General features: G+C 34.1%; 1 protein-coding gene across 7 annotated transcripts in view; it reads left to right on the top strand.

The window, feature by feature from the left end:
• The window catches only part of KMT2E (lysine methyltransferase 2E (inactive)), a 91253-nt gene that overhangs the window by 34690 nt on the left and 30214 nt on the right, over nucleotides 1–26349 (top strand). For 6 of the 7 annotated variants that reach the window (XM_070369647.1, XM_070369643.1, XM_005901446.3 and 3 more), the window contains 9 exons: nucleotides 4447–4561; nucleotides 5900–6129; nucleotides 9008–9088; nucleotides 15197–15255; nucleotides 16193–16365; nucleotides 19441–19479; nucleotides 23885–24112; nucleotides 24551–24681; nucleotides 25669–25786. In XM_070369647.1, the coding sequence (XP_070225748.1) occupies nucleotides 4447–4561; nucleotides 5900–6129; nucleotides 9008–9088; nucleotides 15197–15255; nucleotides 16193–16365; nucleotides 19441–19479; nucleotides 23885–24112; nucleotides 24551–24681; nucleotides 25669–25786 (1174 nt within the window). Of the gene's footprint in view, nucleotides 1–4446; nucleotides 4562–5899; nucleotides 6130–6611; nucleotides 6701–9007; nucleotides 9089–15196; nucleotides 15256–16192; nucleotides 16366–19440; nucleotides 19480–23884; nucleotides 24113–24550; nucleotides 24682–25668; nucleotides 25787–26349 lie in introns of those variants that run through there. The other variant, XM_070369648.1, reaches the window with a different exon arrangement.

Below are 26349 nucleotides of genomic sequence, written 5' to 3'. Positions count from 1 at the left end.
TACCATGTTACGAACCTCCGTCCACAGTTCTTCAGGCACTCTGTCAGATGTAATCCCTTGAATCTATTTGTCCCTTCAACTGTATAATTGTAAGGGATTTGATTTAGGTAATATTTGAATGGCCTAGTGGTTTTCCCTACTTTCTTCTATTTAAGTTTGAATTTTCCAATAAGGGGTTCATGATCTGAGCCACAGTCAGCTCAGGTCTTGTTTTTGCTGACTCTATAGAGCTTCTCCATCTTCAGCTGCAAAGAATATAATCAATCTGATTTCATTATTGACGACCTGTGATGTCCATGTGTAGAATCGTCTCGTTTTGTTGGAAGAGGGTATTGCTATGATCAGTGTGTTCTCTTGGCAAAACTTGTAACAACTATTTACACAAAAACCTGTTGTATATTATCTCTTTAGCCATGCAGTATAAAAAAATTATTAAAGCTTTGTGTTAATGTTCAGGAGATTTTGAGAAAGCTCCCATAACCATAATGTAGTAATTTTTGTTTACTGTGAGTTCTTGCTGTGCATTGTCCTTGTGTAAATATAGTAGGTTTGCTCAAATTTAATCATTTTCTACTAGTTGGACATTTAAATAATTTCTACTTGTATACCTGGTTTTAGGAATAGGATTACAAAGAACATCTCAATTCTGTGAGTAATTGATTAGTGGAAATTAATCTTATTAAAATAAATTTCCAATAACGGGGTTACTGGATCTAAAGGATGTTTGACTGTTGGTATTTGTCACAAAGTTGTTTTCAGATTTACTGTGTGCTTTGAGGATATTTGGCACCATGGGACTTTTTAAAGAACATTTCTAAGAATGTCTGGTGCCCTATTTTTTGTTTTCGTTTTCTGTTAAATACTATCTTACAGTTCAGGAAAATTCTTAAACTGTGTCAACCCATTTCTTTTTACATTGTTGCCTTTTAAAATTACTCTTAGTAAGTATCAGCATAGAAATGAAGATCTTGATGAAGTGTTTCTGCCTTCTTGCATTGCCAGCTTTTCAGTACTTAGAGCTTTAATTTTTTTTTTTAAATATTAAAGTATAGTTGATTTACAGTGTTGTGCTAATTTCTGCTGTACAGCAAAGTGGCTTAGTTATACACATATGCATTCATTTTTGTGTTCTTCTCCATTATGGTTTATCCCAGGAGATTGGATATAGTTCTAAGTGCTATAGAGGAGGATGTTGTTATTTATCCATTTTATTTTATTTTTTTAAATTTTATTTTATTTTTAAACTTTACATAATTGTATTAGTTTTGCCAAATATCAAAATGAATCCATCACAGGTATACATGTGCTCCCCATCCTGAACCCTCCTCCCTCCTCCCTCCCCATACCATCCCTCTGGGTCGTACTTTGCATCTACTAACCTCAAACTTCCAGTCTATCCCTCTCTCTTTCCCTCCCCCTCTGACAACCAGTCTGTTGTCTATGTCTGTGAGTCTGCTTCTGTTTTATAGATAGGTTTATTTGTGCCATGTTTTAAATTCCACATATAAGTGACCCCATGCATTATTTGTCTTTCTATGTCTGACTTACTTCACTTAGTATGATAATCTCTAGTTATATCCATGTCATTGCGAATAGTTTATTTAATTCTTTTTTATGGCTGAGTTGTATTCCATTGTATAATATGTGCCACATCTTCTTTACCCTTTCATCTGTCAATGGACATATAGGTTGTTTCCATGTCTTAGCAATTGTGAATAGTACTGTATAGCTTTAATTTGAATCATGAGGTTATGCAAAGGATTTGTGGCTTGTTTACGTGCTTGAGTTTATCTGTATTTGGGCTGAAAGTCTTGTTTAATTCACACCCATTATCTACTCCAAAATACAAATTTCTTGCCACATTCTAAATCCCTAAAAGTGATTCTTTCTATAATGGCCATAATTCTTACATGTTGCTCTAATAATCAGGAATTGCTAAAACTCTACTTTTTCCCTCTATGTATTTTTCTTTTTTTTCTTTTTTTTTCTTTTTAATTGCGATGGCGCTTAGCACCCCCCTTGCCGAGGCCTTTGCCACCCTTCCCACGACCAGACATGGTTGCTGTCGCAGTCTGTATTTTTAAAAATATGTATTTATTTACTTGGCTGCATTGGCTCTTTCACTGTGGCACACAGATTCTCTAGTTGTGATGCATGGGCCCAGAGCACATGAGTTCAGTAGTTGAGGCAGTCAGGTTTAGTTGCTCTGGAGCCTATAGGATCTTAGTTCTGTGATCAGATATCAAACTGGTATCCCGTGTATTGCCAGGTGGATTCTTAACCAGTGGACTACCAGGGAAGTCCTCCTGCTGTGTATTTTTAAAATAATTTGAAAGGAATCTATATTGTAATCAAAGCAGTTTATCTATTCATTTTATGTGAATTTTATCCTTTTGTTCAGTATGTCTGCCTCAAGGAATCCATGTTGTAGAAATACCATTATATAAACAGAAAATTATATATAGAACAGTATACAATTGCAATGATGCCTTAACACTGAAGAATAGGAACAATTTAAACATCCAGTAGGGAATTTATTAAATAAACTATAGTACATTCATATAATGAAATAAGCAGTTATAAAAAATAAGACAGCACTATGTGTTAACATTGGAAGGTTGAAAAAGCAAATTGTGAATTTGTTGTTGTTTAACCGCTAAGTTGTGTCTGACTCTTTGGGACCCCATGGGCTGTAGTTGGCCAGGCTCCTCTGTCCATGGAGTTCTCCAGGCAAGAATACTGGAGTGGGTTGCCATTTCCTTCTCCAGGGGATCTTCTCCACCCAATGATAAAACCCGGGTCTACCGCATTGGCAGGTGAATTCTTCCGAGATGATGCTAGCCATAAAGAACCTGCCTGCTAATGTAGGAGACTTAAGAAATGTGGGTTCAGTCCCTGGGTATGGAAGATCCCCTGGAGAGGAGGGCATGGCAACCTGCTCCAGTCTTCTTGCCTGAAGAATTCCACAGACAGAGGAGCCTGGCAGGCTACAGTCCACAGGGTCACAAACAGTTGGACATGACTGAAGCAACTGAGCGCACACACAAGCCATCAGGGAAGCACCAAATTGTGAATACATATTGTATATTCTCATTTTTAAAAAACGGTGAGATGTGTTTATGGATAGACAAATATAGAGGAGGATACAAAGCATCTTAACATGGGTCTATCAGGTTTGGATGAAGACATGATCTTTCACTTTCTTGTTATGTCTCTTTTAAAGTTTGTACAGTAAACGTGAATTAATTTTGGAATTAAACACATTTCTCTTTAAAAGATTAAACAAGTCAATTTTTAACATCACAGCATAGCTATTAGGTGAGTACTGGTTTTCTAAAGATTCAGAATATTTTGGAGACTCTTCTTTTATAATCTCCTTCAGAACTGCTTGACCTTAGTTTATGTCTCTCTCTCTCTCCTGATTGTAGCACACTGGATCCCAAGTAATAGTCACTTAGAGCAAAACTGAGAATTTGCTTAAGGGATGAGTTGAGGAGAGAAGTAGTTGACAACAGAAATTTGACCAGTTAGATTGTAACTGCATTAAGCAGCCTTAAACCATGAAGAATTCAAATAGTATTAAATTCTAAGGAAAGGTTTTGATTAAGAGGTTTGATAAAGGTTTTGAAAAAATCATCTCAAACAGTGGCTTGGTAAGAATAAAGGCATGGAAATAAGTCATGTTGTGTTTGTGCAAGGGAGAAATTAATTTCAGTGTGAATTGCCCTCAGAAGTAGGTTCACTGCCACATTGATCAATAGGAATTGTCAGATGAGGGCTCCAGGAGGATTGATACAAGTGAAGAATCTGGGCAGGTGATGTACATAAAATGCTAGACCAGGGAACTTAGAAGTCAACCATAGTAGGTGAGTTGTTACTGTCAGTGGTTGGTGAGCTCATCATCAGTTAGTCATTATGAGGCCAGAACTGCTAATCTGACACTACCACAGCTACTGGTTGCATTTTTTTTCATAAGCAAGTCTTGGTTCATTGTAAGGTTTCCTTTCCTTAGCTTTTCTGATAGTTCCAAGACTTTGTTATATCTTGACATAGTAACACACACATAAAGCTTTGAACATTGAAATGTATACTTCACATTCAAATTGGGGTCCATGCATGTGGATTCAGTATGTCCTCAGTCTTGTTTAAATTATTTCTACCACTTTTGTCCACCCCTGTGCATAGTGTCTCCAGTGCCACTGAGTACATTAAGTGATTTTTAATGTCTAGTAATTTTTTCAGTGATAGGGAAACTATATCAGAGTTTGAAGATGGGACATTTATTGTACTTAACTAAAAGTTTTTTTTATAACATGGACTCTAGATAGGGTATGTCATATCTGCAGGGTGTCTATGTTTTAGACATTTTAAAGACATTTTATTTGTATAGCCAATATAGTAAGTGTTTGAGTGGAATTCTCTTTGATGCAATGTTTTTCCTTCCAGACCAGAATCCGTAGAAGCTAGCCCTGTGGTAGTTGAGAAATCCAACAGTTATCCCCACCAGTTATATACCAGCAGCTCGCATCATTCACACAGTTACATTGGTTTGCCCTATGCGGTAAGTGTCAAACATTTCTTTGGAAGGTTTTTTTATATCTGTATATAAATCTGTATTTTTTACATCTAAAAGTTGAAAGTTGATGTATGTGGTGTTATGCCTAAAACTGAATATTTAAAATGCAGACTTTTTATACTATCTAAACAATTAGGTATATAATTTGTAGTTTAATTTGTCATTGATCTAATTATATTTATTCAAGGGATTAAAATTCTATAAGAGGAATTCCTTAGAAATTTTTATAGTATTATTATTTTGCTTTTTATGCTTTTACTAGTTAAGTGTTATAATTCTTTACCTTCTCTATAAAAAGATTGTAGGTAGAATTATACTATCTACTGTTGATTTTAAATTATATAGTAATTTATATGATAAATTATATAGTTACCACTGATTTAGCTCTTATATGTCAAGCTCTGTGCTGAGCTTGACATATATATATATTTTTTGATATATATATATATATTAGCTTGACTAATATGTATTTTTACATATATTATCTAATTTTCAAAAACAACCTCATAGGTATAATTTTCATCCCCATTTCATAGCTGAGAAAATGAAAGCTTATCTAAGTTAACTTATCGAGTGTTGCATAGCTAGTAAGAGGCAGAGTATAGACTGAAACAGCTGCAGAACTGAACACATTTGTGGTATTATCGAGTTGCCATTATCAGAAATTTTTAGAACAATCTTTTGGACTGGTGGGATGATTTGGGAGAATGGCATTGAAACATGTATAATATCATATATGAAACGAGTCGCCAGTCCAGGTTCAACGCACAATACTGGATGCTTGGGGCTGGTGCACTGCGACGACCCAGAGGGATGGTACGGGGAGGGAGGAGGGTTCAGGATGGGGAACACATGTATATCTGTGGCGGATGCATGTTGATATATGGCAAAAACAATACAATACTGTAAAGTTAAAAAACAAAATAAAATATAAAAAAAAAAGAAATTTTTACCACTTGGACCAGAATAAAAAATACCCAAACTTTAAAAATCCCTATTGTATACTGTCTAGTGACAATATGTCTTTTGTAATTGTTTTTGTTATTCTTTGGCCTCTATTTTCTAAGGGTTTTGTGTTTATTTTTTTTAACCATCACTATTCTCACATCTTGTATTGTGAAGATGACCAAGGTTGTAGGTAGATATTTTCATTTATTATGGTTTAAAATTTAGTTTCAGCAAGTCACTATTTTAAAGATATTAAGGAAGAAATGGGCCAATCTCATCTCTCTCAAATAGGTTAAAGACTGAATTTTATTTAAGTTGCTTAGATCATACTGTTACTGAAATTACATTGTGCTGTGTTTGTGTTTAATTATCCAGGACCATAATTATGGTGCTCGTCCTCCTCCAACACCTCCAGCTTCCCCTCCTCCATCAGTTCTTATTAGCAAAAATGAAGTAAGCATCTTTACCACTCCTAATTTTGATGAAACTTCCAGTGCTACTACAATCAGCACATCTGAGGATGGAAGTTATGGTACTGATGTAACCAGGTGCATATGTGGTTTTACACATGATGATGGATACATGATCTGTTGTGACAAATGCAGGTAAAATATTTCATGCTGTTTGCTTGTTTTCTTGAATGCTCCTAATGTTTGTGATTGTTAATGTTGGAAAAGATAATTAAAGTTGCTTTGAAAGGAACTGATAAATGAATTTTTAAAGTGATCCTTCTGCTCCTATCATTGCAATCTGTTTTGCTCCTAGAAAGTGCCCCTATGGGAAAGAAAGAAAGAAAGAAAAAAAAAACTATCTTAAGAGTTTTTTTGGAAATCCTTGTTAATTGAGTAATAGGCAATCAGTTCTAAACTGTATACAGAATCACACCTCTCTTTTCACTCATTCAATAGTAATACACTACATAAAGTAGACAAGATACAAATGAGAGGAGAATTGAGTCCTGTGTATTTCCTTTGGAATTATTTGTGCTGTATAGTCAACTGTGATTTTCCAGTTTGGGGGAATTATACATTTGATTGATGTTTGTTTGACCTGACTCTCTCACCTCCTTTTGACTTGAACCTTGCAGCACTCTGGAGTCTCCTTGAACCAGAACCACAGTCTCCCCTCCCCCAACCCTGGTTCAACCACCAAGAAAGGCCTCCTCCCCTAGAGAAGGTGTGATTGGGACAGAAAGTGGGGTTTTGTTTTCTTTCTTTATCTTTTTTTCTGGTGGGAGGGAGTTGGGGAGGATGGAGAGGGAATAGTAGGATTTCAACCTGAAAGTTACTGAGTCCATCCCCTGCATAGGCTGGGAAGCAGAGAGTATTTAAGCAGTATTTAAGCACTGTAGGGGGTAAGAAAGTTTGATAGTTTTCAGAATATCCTGGATCTGGTCCTTAAGGCATAGCTTCATTATTTTATTTGAAATAGTATTCATATTTGAATGTGAGTATAATATTTGGCCTTGTTGAGCCAAATATACATTACTTTGCATTATTTGTAATCTGTTCCCATCTGTTAAGTTAGGTGATTAGGAGTGAGATGTAATTGATACAAACATGCAGTTAGGGTTATATTTCAAAAAGGTGATTTACCTTTGCCAAAAATGGGGAAAATTAGTCTTAAGTGAAATGTGAAATTTGATGTTATTTTTATGGAAAGTTGTAATATTAATACTTTGAGTTAATTTTAATAAACTATATTGTGATACTTTTTCAAATTAACAACTAAACTTATGGTACATACTATTACCATGAGCAATCACCTCAGTAAGTTAATTCAGGAGGTAAATTTAAAATCAAAGAACATAACTTCACTGGTAACTTGTTTTCCTCATTATTTTTTAATTACTTAGCAACTCTCAATTCATATTTTAACCAATCATATAAAATATCTCATAGCTGATTTTTGTCTTTTGTGATAAATTATATACCATTTGACAGTATTTTTATTCTAATGCATAATCTAAAGTGTTTTTCTTTTGATTAATTGCAATGATCTATATATAATATATAATTATATCTATTAGAAAATAGTGAAATAGTTCTTAGGATTTATACCTATCTACAAACTCTTGAAGGACCAGTTCACATATATTGGATTATTCAAGGTATTTGCTTTTTAGCAACTGGTCTATTTGTTATGAATTTTTTGTTATTCTACTTTTCTACTGCTTAACCTGGAGTATAATATATACTACCAGGCTTAATCTTTTTTCCTCTATTCTTGTTTTACATTGGCTCTATGTATTTTCATGTACCTGCTGCCCATACTCTCTTTCAAGTTTGCCAACTAGAGCTCTGATATTTATTCATTTCCTAGTTTTATTTCTACTATTGTCTCCATGACACAATTACTTACCCCCCAAATTTAACATAATTTGTTATCCTAACTCTCATCAAGTGCTTTGCTTTTCTTTTAAACTTTTTTCCCCTATCATCTTTGATATATAGACAGTTATCTTTACATTCTACCAATTCTTGTCCCAACATCCTCAGTTAAGAAAGAGCAAGATCATAGCAGTTAACTTAGTAGCTTTTATGTATAAATTATATATATTAAAAGTAGCTCATTACTGTATAAGGAATAAGATTATTTTTAGAACAGGCATATATATCAGCTATAGACCAATTAAAGTTTTGGCCATAAAATAGCCTCAAACTTGAGAAGTTTGCCTCAAGCTGCTCCATGTATTACTCTTAAAAATAGAGTTCATAATAAATTTAGTCTCTATCTTCATGGAATGACTCTTGGATTCTTTAACTTCATCTTCTCTGCCATCATTCTAGTTCTTTCAGTTCTTTAACTTAGATCTGGAATGTTGGAAAAGCCTTTTAGTTGATTTTTATACTTTCAGTTTTTAAAATTTTTTTAAATACTATATACCATCAAAACAACCTCTGGTTGTTACCTGTTGCCAGTTAGAGGAGTGCTACACACACTTTGACATTCCAGGTTCTATATACTGTAAATACACTTTACTAATTGAATTTTATTCCCCTCTGTTTCTCAAAACGAACATTCTTCAAATACATTAACTGCCTCTGACTGTTGCTCTCTATATCCATCTACTTGAGAAAATGTTGCTATGTGACATTTCTGTCTTCATAATTTCCCATGTGAGGTTCTCTTCAAGTCCCATTATTCTCCAGGATGCTTTTCCCATTAATACCAAATAGTGTGGATATCTGCAGCTTGTGATTTGTAATAAAATATGTACCTTTTACATTTTAATATTATATTTGCTTTAGAAATTTGTATCATGTAGATGATATCCCCTATTTGTCCTCTTACTTTTACATCTCAAAGTTTTATCTTCCCGAGGACATATTTCTATGAATTCTTCACATTACCTTTTATACTACTAAACTCAAAATAGGCACTTATTAAGTGATAGTTAAATAGAATGTCAAATCTTAATTTAAGTATGATTTTAATAATATTTTGTATGTTCTGCTTTTCTTCCCCCCTTCCTTTTTAAAGTGTTTGGCAACATATTGACTGCATGGGGATTGACAGGCAGCATATTCCTGATACATATCTTTGTGAACGTTGTCAACCTAGGTAAGTTGTGCATGTAGTAAAACTGCCAGTAATTTTACCGAGGTAATCTTTAGTTACTAGAAGTTTATATATGAATTCTAGATTAAGCAATTAGTGGATACTGTGTTAATATGGGCTTCATTTTTATGATTTGGGGTTTTGTTTGTTTTCATTCTGACATCCCTAAAATCAGGAAGAATCTTTCCATTGATAATGTGTCATGGTTTATTTTCTATCTAGGGTTTTTAATAATGCATAAAATCCTGGTGCATTTTCTAAGTGACATCTTTTTTCAGTGGACTGCACATTATGTTAAAAAGTTATTACAATGGCCTTCCCTTCTAATACACAGTTTTGTAGGGCTTATACTATTATTCCACCTATTGGCAATAATGTGTTTTCTTGCCGTTTCTTTTTCTGTGTTTTTAAAAAATCTTTTTAAATGGACATTTCAAACCTATATAAAAGTACTGGTATAAGGAACCCACATGTTTCTACCACCCTGCTTCAAAAGTTCTCAATAATCTTTTCATTTACACTGCTGTGAATTTTTCTCCTTCAAGTATTTTAATGCAAATCTCAACTATATTATTCCATTCATATGTATCCGTATATATATTTAAGTATACATATATTTCTGTTTATATATTTCAGTATGTATCGATAAAAGAATTCTTAACAAAAATCTGTAATCACAAAACGATTAGTATACTTGCAACAAAATCTGCTACATTTAACCACTTTTTATTTTTATTTATTTATTTTTTTACTCAAGTCTCAAGTTTTATTAAGATCTTCTATAAACACATCTATTCGCTACTGAAAACTGAAACAGCACATCAAAAAATTTTATTACTATTTAACACACTAATAATGCTCTGGCCAAACCAGACAATGTTATCTTTACATTCCTTCCCAAGTTAATTTGTTTCAAATTCTTGATATTGAGTTTCAACTTCAGGGTTAAGAAACAGGCAATACCTGAGACTTAATTAGTACTTCATGGTGTCAGATCAAAGTGGAATTAGTGTGTATTCAAGTCATTTCAATTCCAAGCTACATATAGATTCCTCATAAGTTAAAACTGTATTAAGGTAGAAAAGAGATGCAAGTGAAAAAGACAGACTTACAATAAATATTATACTTACCTGGCAGGGGAGATACCATGATCACTTTTTATTTTTAAACATTATTTATTTATTTATTTTTGGCTATTCTGGGTCTTCATTGCTGCATAGGCTTTTCTCTAGTTGAGGTGAGCAGAGGCTTCTCTTCAGTTGCAGTGTGGAGGCTTCTTTTGTTGGGAGCACAGGCTCTAGGGCGTCGGGGCTTCAGTAGTTGTGGCACATGAGCTCCGTAGTTGCAGCGCGAGGACTCTGGAACTCAGGCTGAATAGTTGTGGCACATGGGCTTCGTTGCTCTGCAGCTTGTAGGCTCTTCCCAGATCAGAGATCAAACCTGTGTCCTCTGCCTTGGCAGGCGGATTCTTTACCACTGGACCACTAGGGAAGCCCCCATTCATGCTCGTGCTTAGTCGTGTCTGACTCTTTGTGACCCATTGGACTGTAGCCCACCAGTCTCCTCTGTCCATGGGACTCTGCAGGCAAGGATACTGGAGTGAGTTGCCATTTCTTTCTCCAGGAAATCTTCCCAACCCAGGAATTGAACCTGAGTCTCCTGTTTTTACTGCATTGCAGGCAGATTCTTTAGCCACTGAGCCCTCAGGAAAGGCCCCAGCCTTTCTTAAAGTATTGATCGTTGATATACATCTCTTTTAAGTCTCTAGTAATCTAAACCTATACTCTTTACCCCACCAACCTCAATCTCCTTTGCAGTTTGTTTCTTTAAGGGAATGAATTGTTTATCCTGGTGAGTTTACCAATTCCATTTTCATGATTTAACAGTTTTCTCTCTATATTTCTGTAAATAGTGTGTGATTAGATTTAGATCCCCCTCCTTTTTTGGGGGTAAGACATAGACATAGACTGTATTCTATCAGGTGACACGTAATATATGAATGGGACCCATAGATAGTCATTTTTAAGATCTATTAATTTATTAGGGGTTGGTTGCAAATTAAGTGATGTGTTAATTCTGTTGCTTATCACTTATTAGCTGGACTGTTTCTGTAGAACTTCCCCGTATTAACTGTTCCGTTCTTTTATATTTTACTGAGGAATGGCAGGATAAATGCTTGTTGATTTGTAGTGTTTATCTGTTTTTAGAATAATGAAAAGAATTTTAAGAAGTCAGGGGTTTAAACATATTGAGTATCAGCATATTGCAGTTATCAGCATGACAAGATATCTCAGGCTTATTTATACTTCTGTGCCCCAAGCTCAGAATAGGTTTTCAAGACCAGAATCTGAGAGCTAGTAATATTCCTTCCTACTGGTCTTCTCAGTGTTCCTATGTCTTTTTAGTAGACGAAGCTAGTCTACTATAAGTTTTGTCTGTTTATTTTTAAGATAAAATACAGGTGCTTATATTGATAATTGCAATTTAAATTTAGGGATACAGTTGACCCTTGAACAGCATGGATTTGAACTATGCATGCCCACTTATGTGTGAATTTTTTTCAATAGTAAGTACTACAAAACTACACACGCTGCATTTTAGCACCCCTAACCCTCTCATTGTTCAGGGGTCAACTGTACAAGGTTTTCATCTTACTGTTTCTATATTCCATCTGTGTCTCCTTGTATGCTAGTTTTCAACAATGCAGTCAGTAGTGTAATTAGAGTATCACATAATTTTCTCAACTGCTTAATCGCATAGAAGAATATAACAGTTTCAGAGTAACAGTACCAACATTATCACCAACAATATGATTATATAAAAAGTTTATAACTTTTTTCCCCCTTTAGATATTTTCCATAGGGATGTATAGTTAATTTATTGTGTTTAAGTTCTTTTGAAAGAATTTTACTGTTTACACACTACACACTTCAGGCTTTGGTTGTTTTATTTTTGATTTTTTAAAAGTTAACCTTTTCAAGTAATGTAGATTCACATGCATTTGTGAAATAATACAGAGATCCTTTGCGTCCTTTATTCAATTTCTCCCAGTGGTAACATCTTGAAAAACTGTTAATACAATATCACAGGCAGTATACTACATTGGTATAGTCAAGATACAAAAAATTTCAATCACGAAGATCCCTCATGTTGCCTTTCTAGATGTATCCACCTCTTTCCACTCCGATCTTTGACCCTTGGCAACCACTAATCTATCTATAGTCTATTCCAGTAATTCTGTCATTTAAAGACAGAAATGAAATTACACAATATGTGACCTCTTGGGATTGGCTTTTTTTTTTAACTGAGCAAAATTCCCTGGAAAACCAGCTAATTTGTGGCATCTTATCAGTATTTTGTGGTTTTTTTTTTTCCTTTTTCAGATTAGTGTTATATGGTATATATGTACCAGAGTTTGTTTAACCACCCACTGAAGGACATTTGGGTCATTTCCACTTTTTTGGCTATTACAAATAAAGTTGCTGTGAACATTTGTGTACAGGTTGGGGTGTGAACCTAAGGTTTGCTTGCTCTGGTATATGCCCAAGAGTGCAGTTGCTTGATCATTTGGTAGTTGCATGTTTGCTGTTGTTGTTTAGTTGCTCAGTCGTGTCCAGCTCTTTTACGACCCTGGACTGTATCCCATCAGGCTCCTTTGTCCATGGGATTTCCCAGACAAGAACCCTGGAGTGGATTGCTATTTCCTTCTCCAGGGGATCTTCCCAACCCAGGGACTGAAACCCCATCTCCTTCACTGCGGGAGAGTTCTTTACCACTGGGCCACTTGCAAAGCCCCAGTTGCATGTTTAGTTTTATAAGAAATTGTCACGTTGTCATGCAGCAGAAACCAGCACAACATTGTAAAACAGATATCCTCCAATTAAAAATAACTTTTCAAAAAAGTGTCAAATTATTTTGCAGAGTAGTTGTATCAGTTTACTTCCTATGAGAAATGGATGAGTAATAATTTTAAAGAATTACTTTTTATATCTTACTTGTATAGTCATATGCTTATTTAGTTATGTAAGAAGTAGTCCCATCATTCCTGTTCCTTTGACTTTGAAAGTAACAGTTTTTAAAAAAATCAATTATTCCTTCCAATTTTTGTTATACTAGAAATAGATATGCACACGGTGGTGGTTTAGTCACTAAGTCATGTCCAACTCTTGTGATCTCATGGACTGTAGCCCACCAGGCTCCTCTGTCCATGGGATTTCCCAGGCAAGAATACTGAATTGGGTTGCCATTTCCTTCTCCAGGGGATCTTCCTGACACAGGGATCAAACCCAGGTCTGTTGCATTGTAGGCGGATTCTTTACCCACTGGGCCACCAGGGAAGTACGGATATGAACATGTATATTTGTATTCCCCTCCTTACTTAGATAAGCAGTGGCACATAGAGTTTTTGCCACAGTAGTCTTTTGTCTTAAAAATTTGTTCTGAAGATCACTTCATGTTAATAATATAGAAATTAACTTCTTCCTATAACTCAAGATGCTCCATCTTTTACATGTTGTATACTTTAGCCCTTTGAGTGGACCTTTGAGTTGTTTCCAGTCTTTTGTAATTGCAAATAGAAGTGAGATTGTTCAGTAAAAGGGTAAGTGTATGTGTAAAATTTTGTCTGATACCACCAAATTCCCCTCCAGTAGGAACTGTTCAATTTTGAATCTCCACCAGTCATGGATAAGCGTGCCTATTTTCCCCCGCCTCACAACAGAGTTTTTGATAGACTTGGATTTTTGCTGATTTAACTAAATGAGAAATGGTAATCTCACTGTGATACTTTTCATTGCTTATGAGTGAGGTTTTTCTATGTGACTTTGTTTCACCTTTAATAGTTACTAGCCTTTTGCCAGAGGAGAAGGCAATGGCACCCTACTCTAGTACTCTTGCCTGGAGAGTCCCATGCATGGAGGAGCCTGGTGGGCTGCAGTCCATGGGGTCGCTAGGAGTCGGACACGACTGAGCGACTTCACTTTCACTTTTCACTTTCATGCATTGGAGAAGGAAATGGCAACTCACTCCAGTGTTCTTGCCTGGAGAATCCCAGGGACGGGGGAGCCTGGTGGGCTGCCGTCTCTGGGGTCACACAGAGTCGGACACGACTGAAGTGACTTAGCAGCAGCAGCAGCAGCCTTTTGCCAGAGAGTTGTTTTTTTTTTTTTTTTAACATATTAGACTCTTTTATTTTTAATCATGAGGTAAATATCTACTGATGAATTCAGTAAGAGTTAGTTAAAAACTGACCATTAATGAGGATAGTCACGTCAGCAATAACTGGCTGTCATTCTGTGATAACTAGAGTTATCAGTAATGCTAGGATAGTTTTGACCTACTAGACATTAAGGCAAGTCTGAGTAGCAGGTACTTCAGTCTAAAGCCCTTATTCTCCCAAATAACTGTATCTAGGTATCTGACCTTTAGACTAATAAGTTTAGACAGGGAAAACGTTGCAAGGGTGGTGAGGGGGGCAAATAAAACAATTACTATGGATGTTCTAGTTCATGAGTGGAGGCTGGAACAGGTTAATAAAATATTTTAGTTGTTAAATATTTAGTGTTTATCATTTCAAAAATGGAAATAATTTAGGCAAATAGTAATTATTTAGTGTTTATCATTTCAAAAATGGAAATAATTTAGGCAGATAGTAATAGTGCAATAATTATATTACCATTTCCCCCTAAACTTCTGCTTTTAAATATTCAGTTTGGGAAAAAGTAGGGCTTCCCTGGTGGCTCAGATGGTAAAGAATCAGCCTGCAATAACGGAGACCTGTGTTCAGTCCCAGAATTGGGAAGATCCCTTGGGGGAGGGCATGGCAACTCACTCCAGTATTCTTGCCTGGAGAATCCCCAAGGACGGAGGAGTCTGGTTTTCTAAGTAAAAAATTGTTTTCTTAACACAACAGAGTCAGTTAATTGGCATCTACTGCTAATTATGCTAATCAAATCTAAACTGCAAGGCAAGTGATAGTACACATAATTTATGTTGTTCGTTTTTCAATAAGAATACTAGAGAAATCATAAAGTTTTTATCACATTTAAAACAGATCTGCTTTGTATCTAAGTTTATGAAAGCTTGATAAATATGTTAATATTTTAATTATAGGAGTTTGGATAAAGAGAGGGCGGTGCTACTACAACGCCGGAAAAGGGAAAATATGTCAGGTAGGTAAAAAGGATCTATAGTAAATGAACTTTAGTATGACTGAGAGAATAAGTGCCCTGCGTGTTTTTAGTCAGATATAAACCCCTGGCTAATGAACATTGGTTATATGTATAATTTACTATCTCAGGTATACATTTTAAATATTCTTTTTTATAGATTTTATAGAACAGTAGTATTTAGTTTAGAATATATGGAAAACAAAATTAAAATTTAAAATCATATTTTCGTGCACATAGATAACCTTTTGGTTTAAAGAAGTAAAATATGTTTGTTCTTTAGAAAGATGGCGATCCATTAGTTGATCACGTGGAATAGTATATATTTTATTTTTAGGAATAGGATTTAAAGGTGTAACATATGCTAAACTTTCACTGCGGCTTTTAAAACATGTTGACACCAATACAAGTGGTTTTGAATAATGATAAGTTTTTTGAATTGTTTGAATATTTAAATTGTTTCTAGCATTTTTGTTTTGTCTTGTTTTTGTTATTACAAATAGGAAGGTCAGTGAAACCCTTTTAGATAGTGTTTTTTGTTTTTTTTGTACGTGTCCCATTTTATCTTTGGATAGATCCCTAGATATGGGGTTGCTGGGTGAAAAGGGTAAGTGTATATAGAAATTTGCTAGATATGGCTCAGTTAATTCCCCTTCATAAAGAAGTTTTAATTACAGACACTGGCAATGTTTGTAGGTGTCTGTTTCCCATGGTCACACCATCTGAGTACCTTGTCAGATTTTGTATCCTTTCTAGATTAATGTATAAGAAATATATTTGTAATTTGCATTTAAATGTGTCTTACTATGAGTGAGGAAGTGGGGGAAAAACTTTTATTCTTCAGAAAGATAGAGACATAATAGTTTGTTATGTAGAATGTTATTTTATTGTTTGAAATAGAAATATTATTTGTGCAATAATTTTTATTTTGTCTTGGAAGATGGTGATACCAGTGCAACTGAGAGTGGTGATGAGGTTCCTGTGGAATTATATACTGCATTTCAGCATACCCCAACATCGATTACTTTAACTGCTTCAAGGGTTTCTAAGGTTAATGATAAAAGAAGGAAAAAAAGTGGGGAGAAAGAACAAAATATTTCAAAATGTAAAAAAGTAAGTTTTTTCTGTTATGAAGATGACTAGAAGGGAAGTGACAGTTTTACAGGAAAGACAGGAGAATTATGGATAGTATTAATAGCTAGAAAAGGTAGCAGGATCTAAGTTTAATTAAAAAAACATTAAAAATTTTTAATGTGTTTTATAGATTGAAATGGAGTGGAGAAAAATGTTTGCAAACTGCTTTGAAATCATCACTGTGATGAGACTAGTTATAAAAATGCAAAAGATAAAGTAAGATTTAGTGAAGGTTGCTGTTCTATAAAACAGAAATAAGAGTGCTAAATTTTTAGTAGCTTATAAATGGGTAGAGGTTTGTAGCTGTTTGTTTCTGAATCATGTTTAATCATTTTAATAAGGCTACATACACATTTGTTGAGTTTCTTACTATCTAGATTTTTCTCACTTAAATTTTTGTATTAAAATACAGAAAACTGTAAAGAGTGAAATTATACCTAGATATAAAATGAAGTTTTACCCCCAGAAAACGTTGTTTTTTTTGGAGTAATTCTTCATGATATTTGATTACTTAATAGGCAGCATGTACTTTTAAATACATTTTTCCATTTTCTAATTTCACCTTCCTATTTAAAGTAAGTCTTGATGCTAATAGTCTTCACGTATATGTCTCTCTAATTTTGCTTCTGTATACAACTATAACCAAATTCTACCTCTGTTTTCTGACATGTTATCTTTACTTACACTGTTCCCTTCATTACTAGACTATTCTTTTCTCCATCTTTATCTTTTAAACTCCTATTCTACTTTGAGGCCCATCTGAAGCACTTCTTTTTCAATGAAATTTGCTTTTCTCCTATCAAATATGATCATCTTTCTTTGTATTTCACCATAGCACTTGAACCTGTTGTTATAGCACTTAATCACATTCTGCTTTATTTCATTGTTACTTTCCTCATCTCAGAGTGTAATGTACAGAGGAAGAGATCATCTATTAAGTGCATTTTACAATTTAGGAAGTCATGTTTAGGTATTAACGGTTTTTTTCTCTCATGTTGAGTTAGTAATACTTCATAAGGATTAGGAAAAAAAAAAATCTAAGAACTGGGCGTAAAGATCTAGTTTGCTTTGCTGTTATGTTTTTACTACTGTTGGGGCAGTATGTAGTTAAAAATACATAGCAAAAAGATGTATCTAATTTTGCTTTTTATTCAACCTGTTGTTGTGGCTGATTGTTAAAAATGTGAATGGAGTTCACAGTGGACATTCTGGACAGACGACTTTTTAAAAATACTCATAAACACCTAGTAAGGTGTTGCTGGTTGCTGTTTTAGCAATTCAGAGCTTTGACATAAAATGTTAACACTGTTAAAGACATAGATTGTGTATTGTGACCCATATATTAGGAGTTTTAAAACTTTATTGTTAAAATTTTCCAGTTTTACTTGAATTTTTTAAACTTGATATTTTTTCATAAAATGATTGTCAGCACATATTAACTTATGAATGTTCTTTTATTATTTTCTTTCAGTGTTTCCTCTGTAAACCAAACTTGTATCTTCTTTCATCATACTTCAGATTTTTCTTTTGTTTCAGCTGCACAGCCATTATGCAGGTTTAAAATCTGTAAATCATCTTCAGTCTTTGATATTCACTATTGATTTTTCCTTTGGAATGTCTCTTCTCTGTTTTCTTATTTTTCTTCATTTTTGCTTCTACAAACCCAGTATGCCCTGATAGTAGTATAGTAATACCTTCTTTAATTTCTCCAACTTTATCCTCTTTCCACTTCAGTCACTCTGCACTTGGTTATGACATTTTCTGCAAATATTGTTTTATATCACTTCTCTGCATGCTAAGTCACTTCAGTTGTGTCCAAGTCTTTGCAACCCTATGGACCATAGTCTGCCAGACTCCTCTGTCCATGGGATTTCCCAGGCAAGAATACTGGAGTGGGTTGTCATTTCCTTCTCCAGGGGATCTTCTCAAGCCAGGGATCAAACCCATGTCTCTTATGCCCCTTGCGTTGGCAGGCGGGTTCTTAGCGTCACCTGGGAAGCCCTTCCCTGTTGAGAGGTATTTCATAGATTCCTCCATCATAATGAAGAACTTAAAGTATTTAAGCCAGAATCTTAAAATCTGACTGACTTTCATGACCTAATTTTACATTTTTTAAACCAGTCTTATGTCATACTGTTTTTAGTAGGTACAAGTGTGGTATGCTAGTTTTTTTTTTTTTTTTAATGCAACATATTTTTGCTTATTGCATGCCTTCTTTCTTATTTCTTTAGTACCAGAATTGTGTTCAGTTTCCCACATGGCTGAACAAATCCGTTTTCTGTGTTCCTGGTTCTTTTTCCATATTTTATGTGAAGATTCTTTGTTGCTCTTACTGCTGCTGCTTCTCTTCCTCCTCCTCCTCTCTTTTAACAAAACTTGCTCTCTTCCAACAGACAGTCTACACACAAACTTGGAACTTAAATTTGGAACTATAGTGCTTACTCTAGGTTTAATGTTTGTTAATCTCTTTAAATACAGAGTTAATCTCTCTAAATATACTCACTTTGTGGAGTGGAGTGGTGAAGTGAGTCTTAAATTCCACTTTAGAATGTGGCAGAATAGAGAGTTCCCATTAAATATTTGTTAAGTACAATTCTGTTTACCACATTGTTTATTATTTGAGTCCCAATAGGTGCTCAAATACTACTTGCTAGTTGACCTAGAAAATTAAAGTAATAACAAAATTGTTTTATCCCCACGCCAAATCTTGGCTCATGATTTAAAACTTCTATAATATTTTTAATACCTTCCAACTTTTATCAGGTGTTTTTCCATGATTGTATTTTAATATTGAGCAAATAGAAAATTTAGACATTTTCTTAGCATTATATGCATACATATTTTCATGTTTTTGCATTGTCTGTATTTATTTTTAATAGTTTAGTGTTCTAGTAGATGATTTTACTTCAGTATTCCCTTAGTTCTGACTATATTGGTTTTTACCATATTTTGTGTAATTTATGCAATTTCAAAAAAAAGCTTGAGTGAGATCATTCTTAAATATTAATTTATCCAGTTTTTAAAGATCTAACTCAGAATTCTGTGTTATTTCAGGCCTTTCGTGAAGGATCTAGGAAATCATCAAGAGTTAAGGTAAACACATTGAATCTAAGCCCTTACTATCAATTGTCAAGTATCTAACAACTTACTAAGTGGTTGCTTGGTCATAATCTTTCATTAATGCTCTCTGCATTCTGTGTCATTTCATTGCTTATTATCTTTATGAAATAAAGTGGGAAGAAGTGGGACCATAGAGAATTCTAATTGGATTAATATATACCATTCTTGGAGTTTATTAACACTGTTAATATTAAACAAGAGGAGATAACATAAATGATTTCTAATATTGATTCATTTTTCATTTATCATTGTATTCCATGTCTCTAGTGCCACTTTTTATAGTATACTAGACATATAAATGCAAAATCACACTTGAAATTTGAAATTTTGCTCTTCTACATAGTTTGAATTCTAGGGATTTAGTCAAGTCAGTAGTTATAAAATACTTTGAAATCACCATAGACTCACCATGTAAGTACAAACTTGTTACTTGTACCTTGAATAATTAGTATACATCCTTAATTTTGTAGATGCCAGGATTGCTGAGAGAAGCAAGCCCTGCCCCTCAAACCCCAACCCTCCCACCCTCCTCCAACTCTGCCTTCCCTTAAAAGATAGGTTTGTGTTGGATGATACAGATCAGCTACACAGTGTTACTCTTAGGTTTCTAGGATAGGTAGTAAAGGAGAATAAGTGTCTCAAGTTGGCAGATATTAAAATGGGATGTGGGAATAATATTAAAATGTATCTGTTGTCCCCATAGTATAAAGTATAATAATTAATTATCCCACATTCCTGAAAAACAGATCATTAAGTAGCTGTCAAATGATTATTCTTTCTAAGAATGTTAATACATGGTGTTGTTCAACATACTGCAAGTCCAAAGTCTTATAAAATGTTCTTTATATGTTAAAGTTGGGTATTTTATGTTTACCATGTTAAATTTGTATTTATGGTATTTTTTATGATGCCAGAGTAAAGAGATCTGGAAAAGGGTTTTATATTAAACTCTTGGATCTATTGATCCTTCAGTGGTTTTCCTTTCTTTCCATTTTATCTAATCTGAATATCAGACTTAATGAGGAAGGAGCATCTTTACTTAACTGAAATATGTTTTCATTTATTGTGTAAGGAAGTGACTAAGAAATTAAAACTTTAAAAATGCTTTGTGCATCTTTGAAAATCTTTTCCTTTTCAAGGAAGATGTCTGTTTATGATCATAACATTTCCAGTAAGTGATTCTGTCATACATGAAAGAAGTTCAAGAGATACAGAAGAGCTCTGATCCACTTCTGTAGAGGAATTTTTTGTTTTGTTTTTTTTAAAAGGGGAACAGAAAAGAAAATTTAAATGGACTAGATTTCTTTAATAAAGGTGATAAAAATCTTAATATGTAGTGTCATGTAAGAGAAAGACAGATATCATTGTTATCACATATGGAATCTAAACAATATGAATAAATACAACAAAATGGAAACAGACTTACAGAGAACAAACACATGGTTACCAGTGGGAGAAGAGGGGATAAGGGTAAGATGAGGATTAGAGGATTAAGAGTTACAAACTACTGTGTATGGAATAAATAATCTACAAGGATAATAAGAAGCACAGGGGATATAGCCACTATTATATAATAACTTTAAGTGAAGTATAATCTATACAAATTTTGAACCACTGACATACACCTCAAACTAATATAATATTGTAAATCAACTGTACCTCTATGAATAAATAATGGGTAGTTAAAAAAAAGTGCTTGTAGACTTGTCTATATAATATATGAAAAACATTTTTGTATTACATAAACTATATTCACTGTGAAAAACTCTGAAAAATAAATAAAAAATAAAGGCCAAAATATGTAATGTTTCATATTTGTATAAAAATCTATTTATCAAGTGATCAATTATTAATGTGGAATACGTGAGCCCATAAAATATCAATTAGTAAAATAAACCTACTCCTATCAAGTAGCTGGACAACTTACTATAGTTTGTTTCATTATAGAGGAGATACTTTTTGTGATAGTTTACTTACTTATACGTAAGGTGGACTGATGGTAAATTTTAGTTAAGTGTTAACTGTACACATGTACATGTTTAACAGCATATATAAAAATTTTCTTGAAATCTTTACGTGATTTTAAGATTTCATACTTACATCAAGTTGTACACATTATGGAAATTATCTTCTCATAAAGATGTTTAGTTCTGTAGAAATCAGAACAGCATTTACAAACAGCTTAATTGAAACTTTGTGTTAAGTCCATTATAAATTCACTATAAATTTGAATTATACTATCAGTAAGATACAATATATGTTTTTGTTATCTGCATTAATTCATTTTCATCCTGAGATTACAAATAACTGAGGGAGTCTGGCTTTAATAAATTTTAAAAATATGTGGTAATTATGCCTTTCTATAAATTTTATTCCAGCGAGAAAAGGGATTCCCTTTTTGTTTCATAAAACCTATTGAGAGGTTGTAACTTTTCACTACTTTGCATTTAGCATCCTTTTTTTTTTTTATTGGAGTATTGTTTTACTGTGGTGTGCTTCTGCTATACAGCAAAGTGAATCAGTTTTACATATACATATATACACTCTTTTTTAGATTCTTTTCCCATATAGGTCATTAGTATTGAGTAGAGTTCCCAGAGTATTGAATATTGAATAGGTCCTTCTTAGTTATCTATTTTATATTAGTATATATGTCAATCCCAATCTTGCAATTTATTCCTCCCCTGACCCTTTCACCCTTGGTAACCATAAATTTGTTTTCTGCATCTGTGACTCTATTTCTGTTTTATAAATAAATTCATTTGTACCATTTTTTAAGATTCCACATATAAGTGATATCATCATAATTGTCTTTCTCTTTTTTGCTCAGTCTGACAGTCTCTCCATCCATCCATGTTGCTGCAAATGGCATTATATTTTGTTATTTTTAGGGCTGAGTAATGTTTCATTTAATATATGTACCACATCTTCTTTATCCATTCATTTGTAGATAGACATTTAGGTTGTCCATTCCTGGATATTGTGTATAGTGCTGCAGTGAACAATGGGGTGCCTGTATCTTTTTGGATTATGGTTTTCTCTGGACATATGCCCAGGAGTGGGACTGCTGAATCGTATGGTAGCTCTATTTTTACTTTTTACAGAATGTCCATACTATTCTCAATAGCGGCTGTAGTAATTACATCTCCACCAACAGGATTGGAGGATTCCGTTTTCTCCACACCCTGTCCAGCATTTATTGTTTGTAGACTTTTTGACTATGGCCTTTCAGACCAGTGTGAGGTGATAACCTCATTTGATTTGCATTTCTCTAATGATTAGTGATGTTGAACATCTTTTCACGTTCTTTTTGGCCATCTGTATGTCTTCTTTGGAGAAATGTCTATTTAGATCTTCTGCCCATTTTTTATTTTTATTTTTTTCAATTGAGCTGCATAAGCTGTTTGTTTATTTTGGAGATTAATCCCTTGTCAGTCACTTCATTTGTTAAGTATTTTCTCCCATTCTATAGGTTGTCTTTTTTATTTTGTTTATGGTTTTCTTTGGTGCGCAAAAGCATTTAAATTCAGTTAGGTTCAGTTTTTAAAATTTTCATTACTTTAGGAGGTGGATCAAAAAAGATACTGCTGTGGTGTAGCATTTAGCATTCTTAAGGAAATGGCAACCCACTCCAGTATTCTTGCCTGGAGAATCCCATGGACGGAGGAGCTTGGTGGGCTACAGTCCGTGGGTCGCAAAGAGTCGGACACGACCGAGTGACTTCACTTTCACTTTTCTTTCACTTTCAAACCTTTTAAAAGGGGATATGGAGGGGGGCAAGCACTTAAGCTTAAAGGTCCTTGGTCCCACTGTGTGAGACATTTTATTCTCATGTAAAATTTATCATGTGGACAGTTCATTACAGATCTTGGAATTACACAAAATTAAGGTATCAGAGTATATTTTTGTTACAAACATGGTAAAAGTTGAAGTATTATATCAGAAAATAAGTTTATACTTAATATGCAATATGTATAGTTTACGTATAATTGCAAATTTTTTTTCTGGTTAAATACAACTGTGAGCGTACACTAGATATTGGTAGATTCAAAAAAGTATTTCGTATACTGTCTTTTTTAAACCGTAGACTGTTTTGGGTTGTTGCAGTTTTATTGATAGCTCCAATTTGGCTACAGTAGTAAAAAGTTTCTGCTGTTCAGATTAACTCCCCTTCCTTCAGTTTTCCAAGTCGTGTGTCAGCCATCAGTATAAAATGTAGTAAGCTGCTCACTTGTGGGTTTTTTTTCCCCACTGGGACCTACTTAGAAAGCCTATCATTATTTCTAGTTTATATTCTTTTATATAGATTGTCTTAGTGTGTGTGTGTGTATAAATACTTAAAATCTAGATATTAATGCTCAGTTTGCTGTGATTTTAGGGCTCAGCTCCGGAGATTGATCCTTCATCTGATGTTTCAAATTTTGGATGGGAGACAAAAATCAAAGCATGGATGGATCAATATGAAGAGGCAAATAATAACCAATATAGTGAGAGTGTTCAGAGGGAGGCACAAAGAATAGCTCTGAGATTGGGCAATGGAAATGACAAAAAAGAGATTAAATCAGATTTGAATACCAACAATTTGATCTTCAAACCCCCTGTAGAGGTAAATATATCATTTGCCAAAAGATGATAGAACAAAAATGTTTTTCTACTGTGTATTTTAAGTACTTAGACTGAATGCAGTCTGGTTTTATATTATTTATTTATTTAGGTTGTGCTGGGTCTTCATTGCTGCGCACAGGCTTTCTCTAGTTGCAGCAAGCAGGGGTTACTCTGCATTGCAGTGCTCAAAGAGAAACTATTGCGGTGGTTTCTGTTAGTGCTGAGCACAGACTCCAGGCAAGCGGGCTCCAGTATTTGCAGTACATGGGCTCAGTGGTTGTGGTTCATGGGCTTAGTTGCTCCAAGGCATGTGGAATCTTCCCAGACTTGGGACTGAACCGTGTCCCTTGCACTGGTAGGCAAATTGTTACCCACTGTACCACCAGGAAAGTCCAGAAGCAATCTGGTTTAGTTAATCTCAACTTTTCTCCCATTGTAGAGCCATATACAAAAAAATAAGAAGATTCTGAAATCTGCAAAAGATTTGCCTCCTGATGCACTTATCATTGAATACAGAGGGAAGTTTATGTTGAGAGAGCAGTTTGAAGCAAATGGATATTTCTTTAAGAGGTATATTTATTTTCCCATATTAGTTTTCTATAGTTAAGTATTGAATTTTTGACTAATTTAACTATAATGTGTATTTTGTTCTCTAATCATTTTAATATTTAAAACTATAGTGTGGTTGAACAGTGACTGATGATAACTTTTGAACCATGATAAAATATAACAACAAAAAAGATGCAGATGCATTCCTTAGAATCTTACCCATCCTATTTTGTTGACAGTCTTAAAACAATCTACTTAAAGATAAACTGTAGCAGTATAGTATAATGAAAATCTCTGATTACCTGATGTTATGAGGAACCCTTTCCATCTAGGATTGCTAGAACCTGCAAAGACCATTGGTGACCATGTCCTTCTTTTATCAGAGTATGTTAGATTTGGTCTTACTTTATTGTCACCACTTTCAGCTCTGGCTTTCTTGGTACTGGAAGGACTTTGGAGGCCTCTTCTATCATTTGTGATTTGGGGAACGGGAATTGATGTGATCTTATGATAGCCATTGCATCCCTGAGGTCTGGAAGTATTTTTCTCTCTCTAGGGAAATAACATTCTCAACCTATATACTATAATTATTTAAGTATTTTGTATTGTTATAACTTGTATTACTTATGAAAGATACACAAGAATCTTTCCCTTTTACTTAACAGATTTGATCTGAAACAGTGCTGTGACTCAAACACTTAAATGGAGTGATAGGAACTTTAATGGCATCTCATTATGAATCCTTATGTAAAAGCAGTAGTCATTCCCTTTCTATCATTGTTTGTAAATTTGAATTCCCACCTTGAACTAATTAATTTTCTTTGGCTTAGGTAAGGTTATAGGAGCAGGTAAAAATCATATTAGCATGAATTAGCCTAGTGGTTACGAATGAATTCTGGTATCAGATTGCCTGTATTCAAATCTTGGCCTCCCTACTTAATATGAGTCTTTTAGAAATTTCTTAAATTCAAAATGTTAATAGTTTATAATGTATTTCTTTTTTTGTAGACCATACCCTTTTGTTTTATTCTATTCTAAATTTCATGGCCTAGAAATGTGTGTTGATGCAAGGACTTTTGGGAATGAAGCTCGGTTCATCAGGCGTTCTTGTACACCCAATGCAGAGGTTAGCATACATAAATCCTTTGGGGAGGCAGGGGTAGGGAATGTGTGGAATCTGAGTATTAAATTAAGCACAGAAGTCTGGTGGCCAGAAAAGATCAACAGTTTGTATCCATTGATGCATTTTCTAGTGCCTAGCGTCTTTCCATTACAAAAATTAAGATGATACTGGCTGTGAGGTCTTCAGTTACTTTACATATTGAAGAAATAGTGATGTTCATTCTAAGAGAAAATATTGGACTTCTCTGTTCTGGAAGCTCTATGAGTCAAATATATGCTCTGATTTGATCAAAGTTGATGACAAAGCTGAAAGCTAAAGTTGATTTTATATGTGCTTCTCTAAAGTTTTTTTTTTTTTAATTGTGATTTAGAAGTGGTATATAAAATATTTCTGGTTTGTTTTTTTCTCATACCAAAATAAACATTTTATAGTTTCATAATGTTACAGTTAAGAGTGTAGGGTTTAAAGCCAGACTTGTAGGTTCATGTCTTCTATTTGACTTAACTAGCTTTGTATCCTTATCTGTGCTTCAGTTTTATCTGTAAAAAGATGTTATGTGGACTAAA

The sequence above is a fragment of the Bos mutus genome, chromosome 4, assembly GCF_027580195.1.
Source record: "Bos mutus isolate GX-2022 chromosome 4, NWIPB_WYAK_1.1, whole genome shotgun sequence".
In the NCBI taxonomy this organism is placed as follows: domain Eukaryota; kingdom Metazoa; phylum Chordata; class Mammalia; order Artiodactyla; family Bovidae; genus Bos; species Bos mutus.
This window is presented reverse-complemented; position numbering and strand designations above follow the sequence as displayed.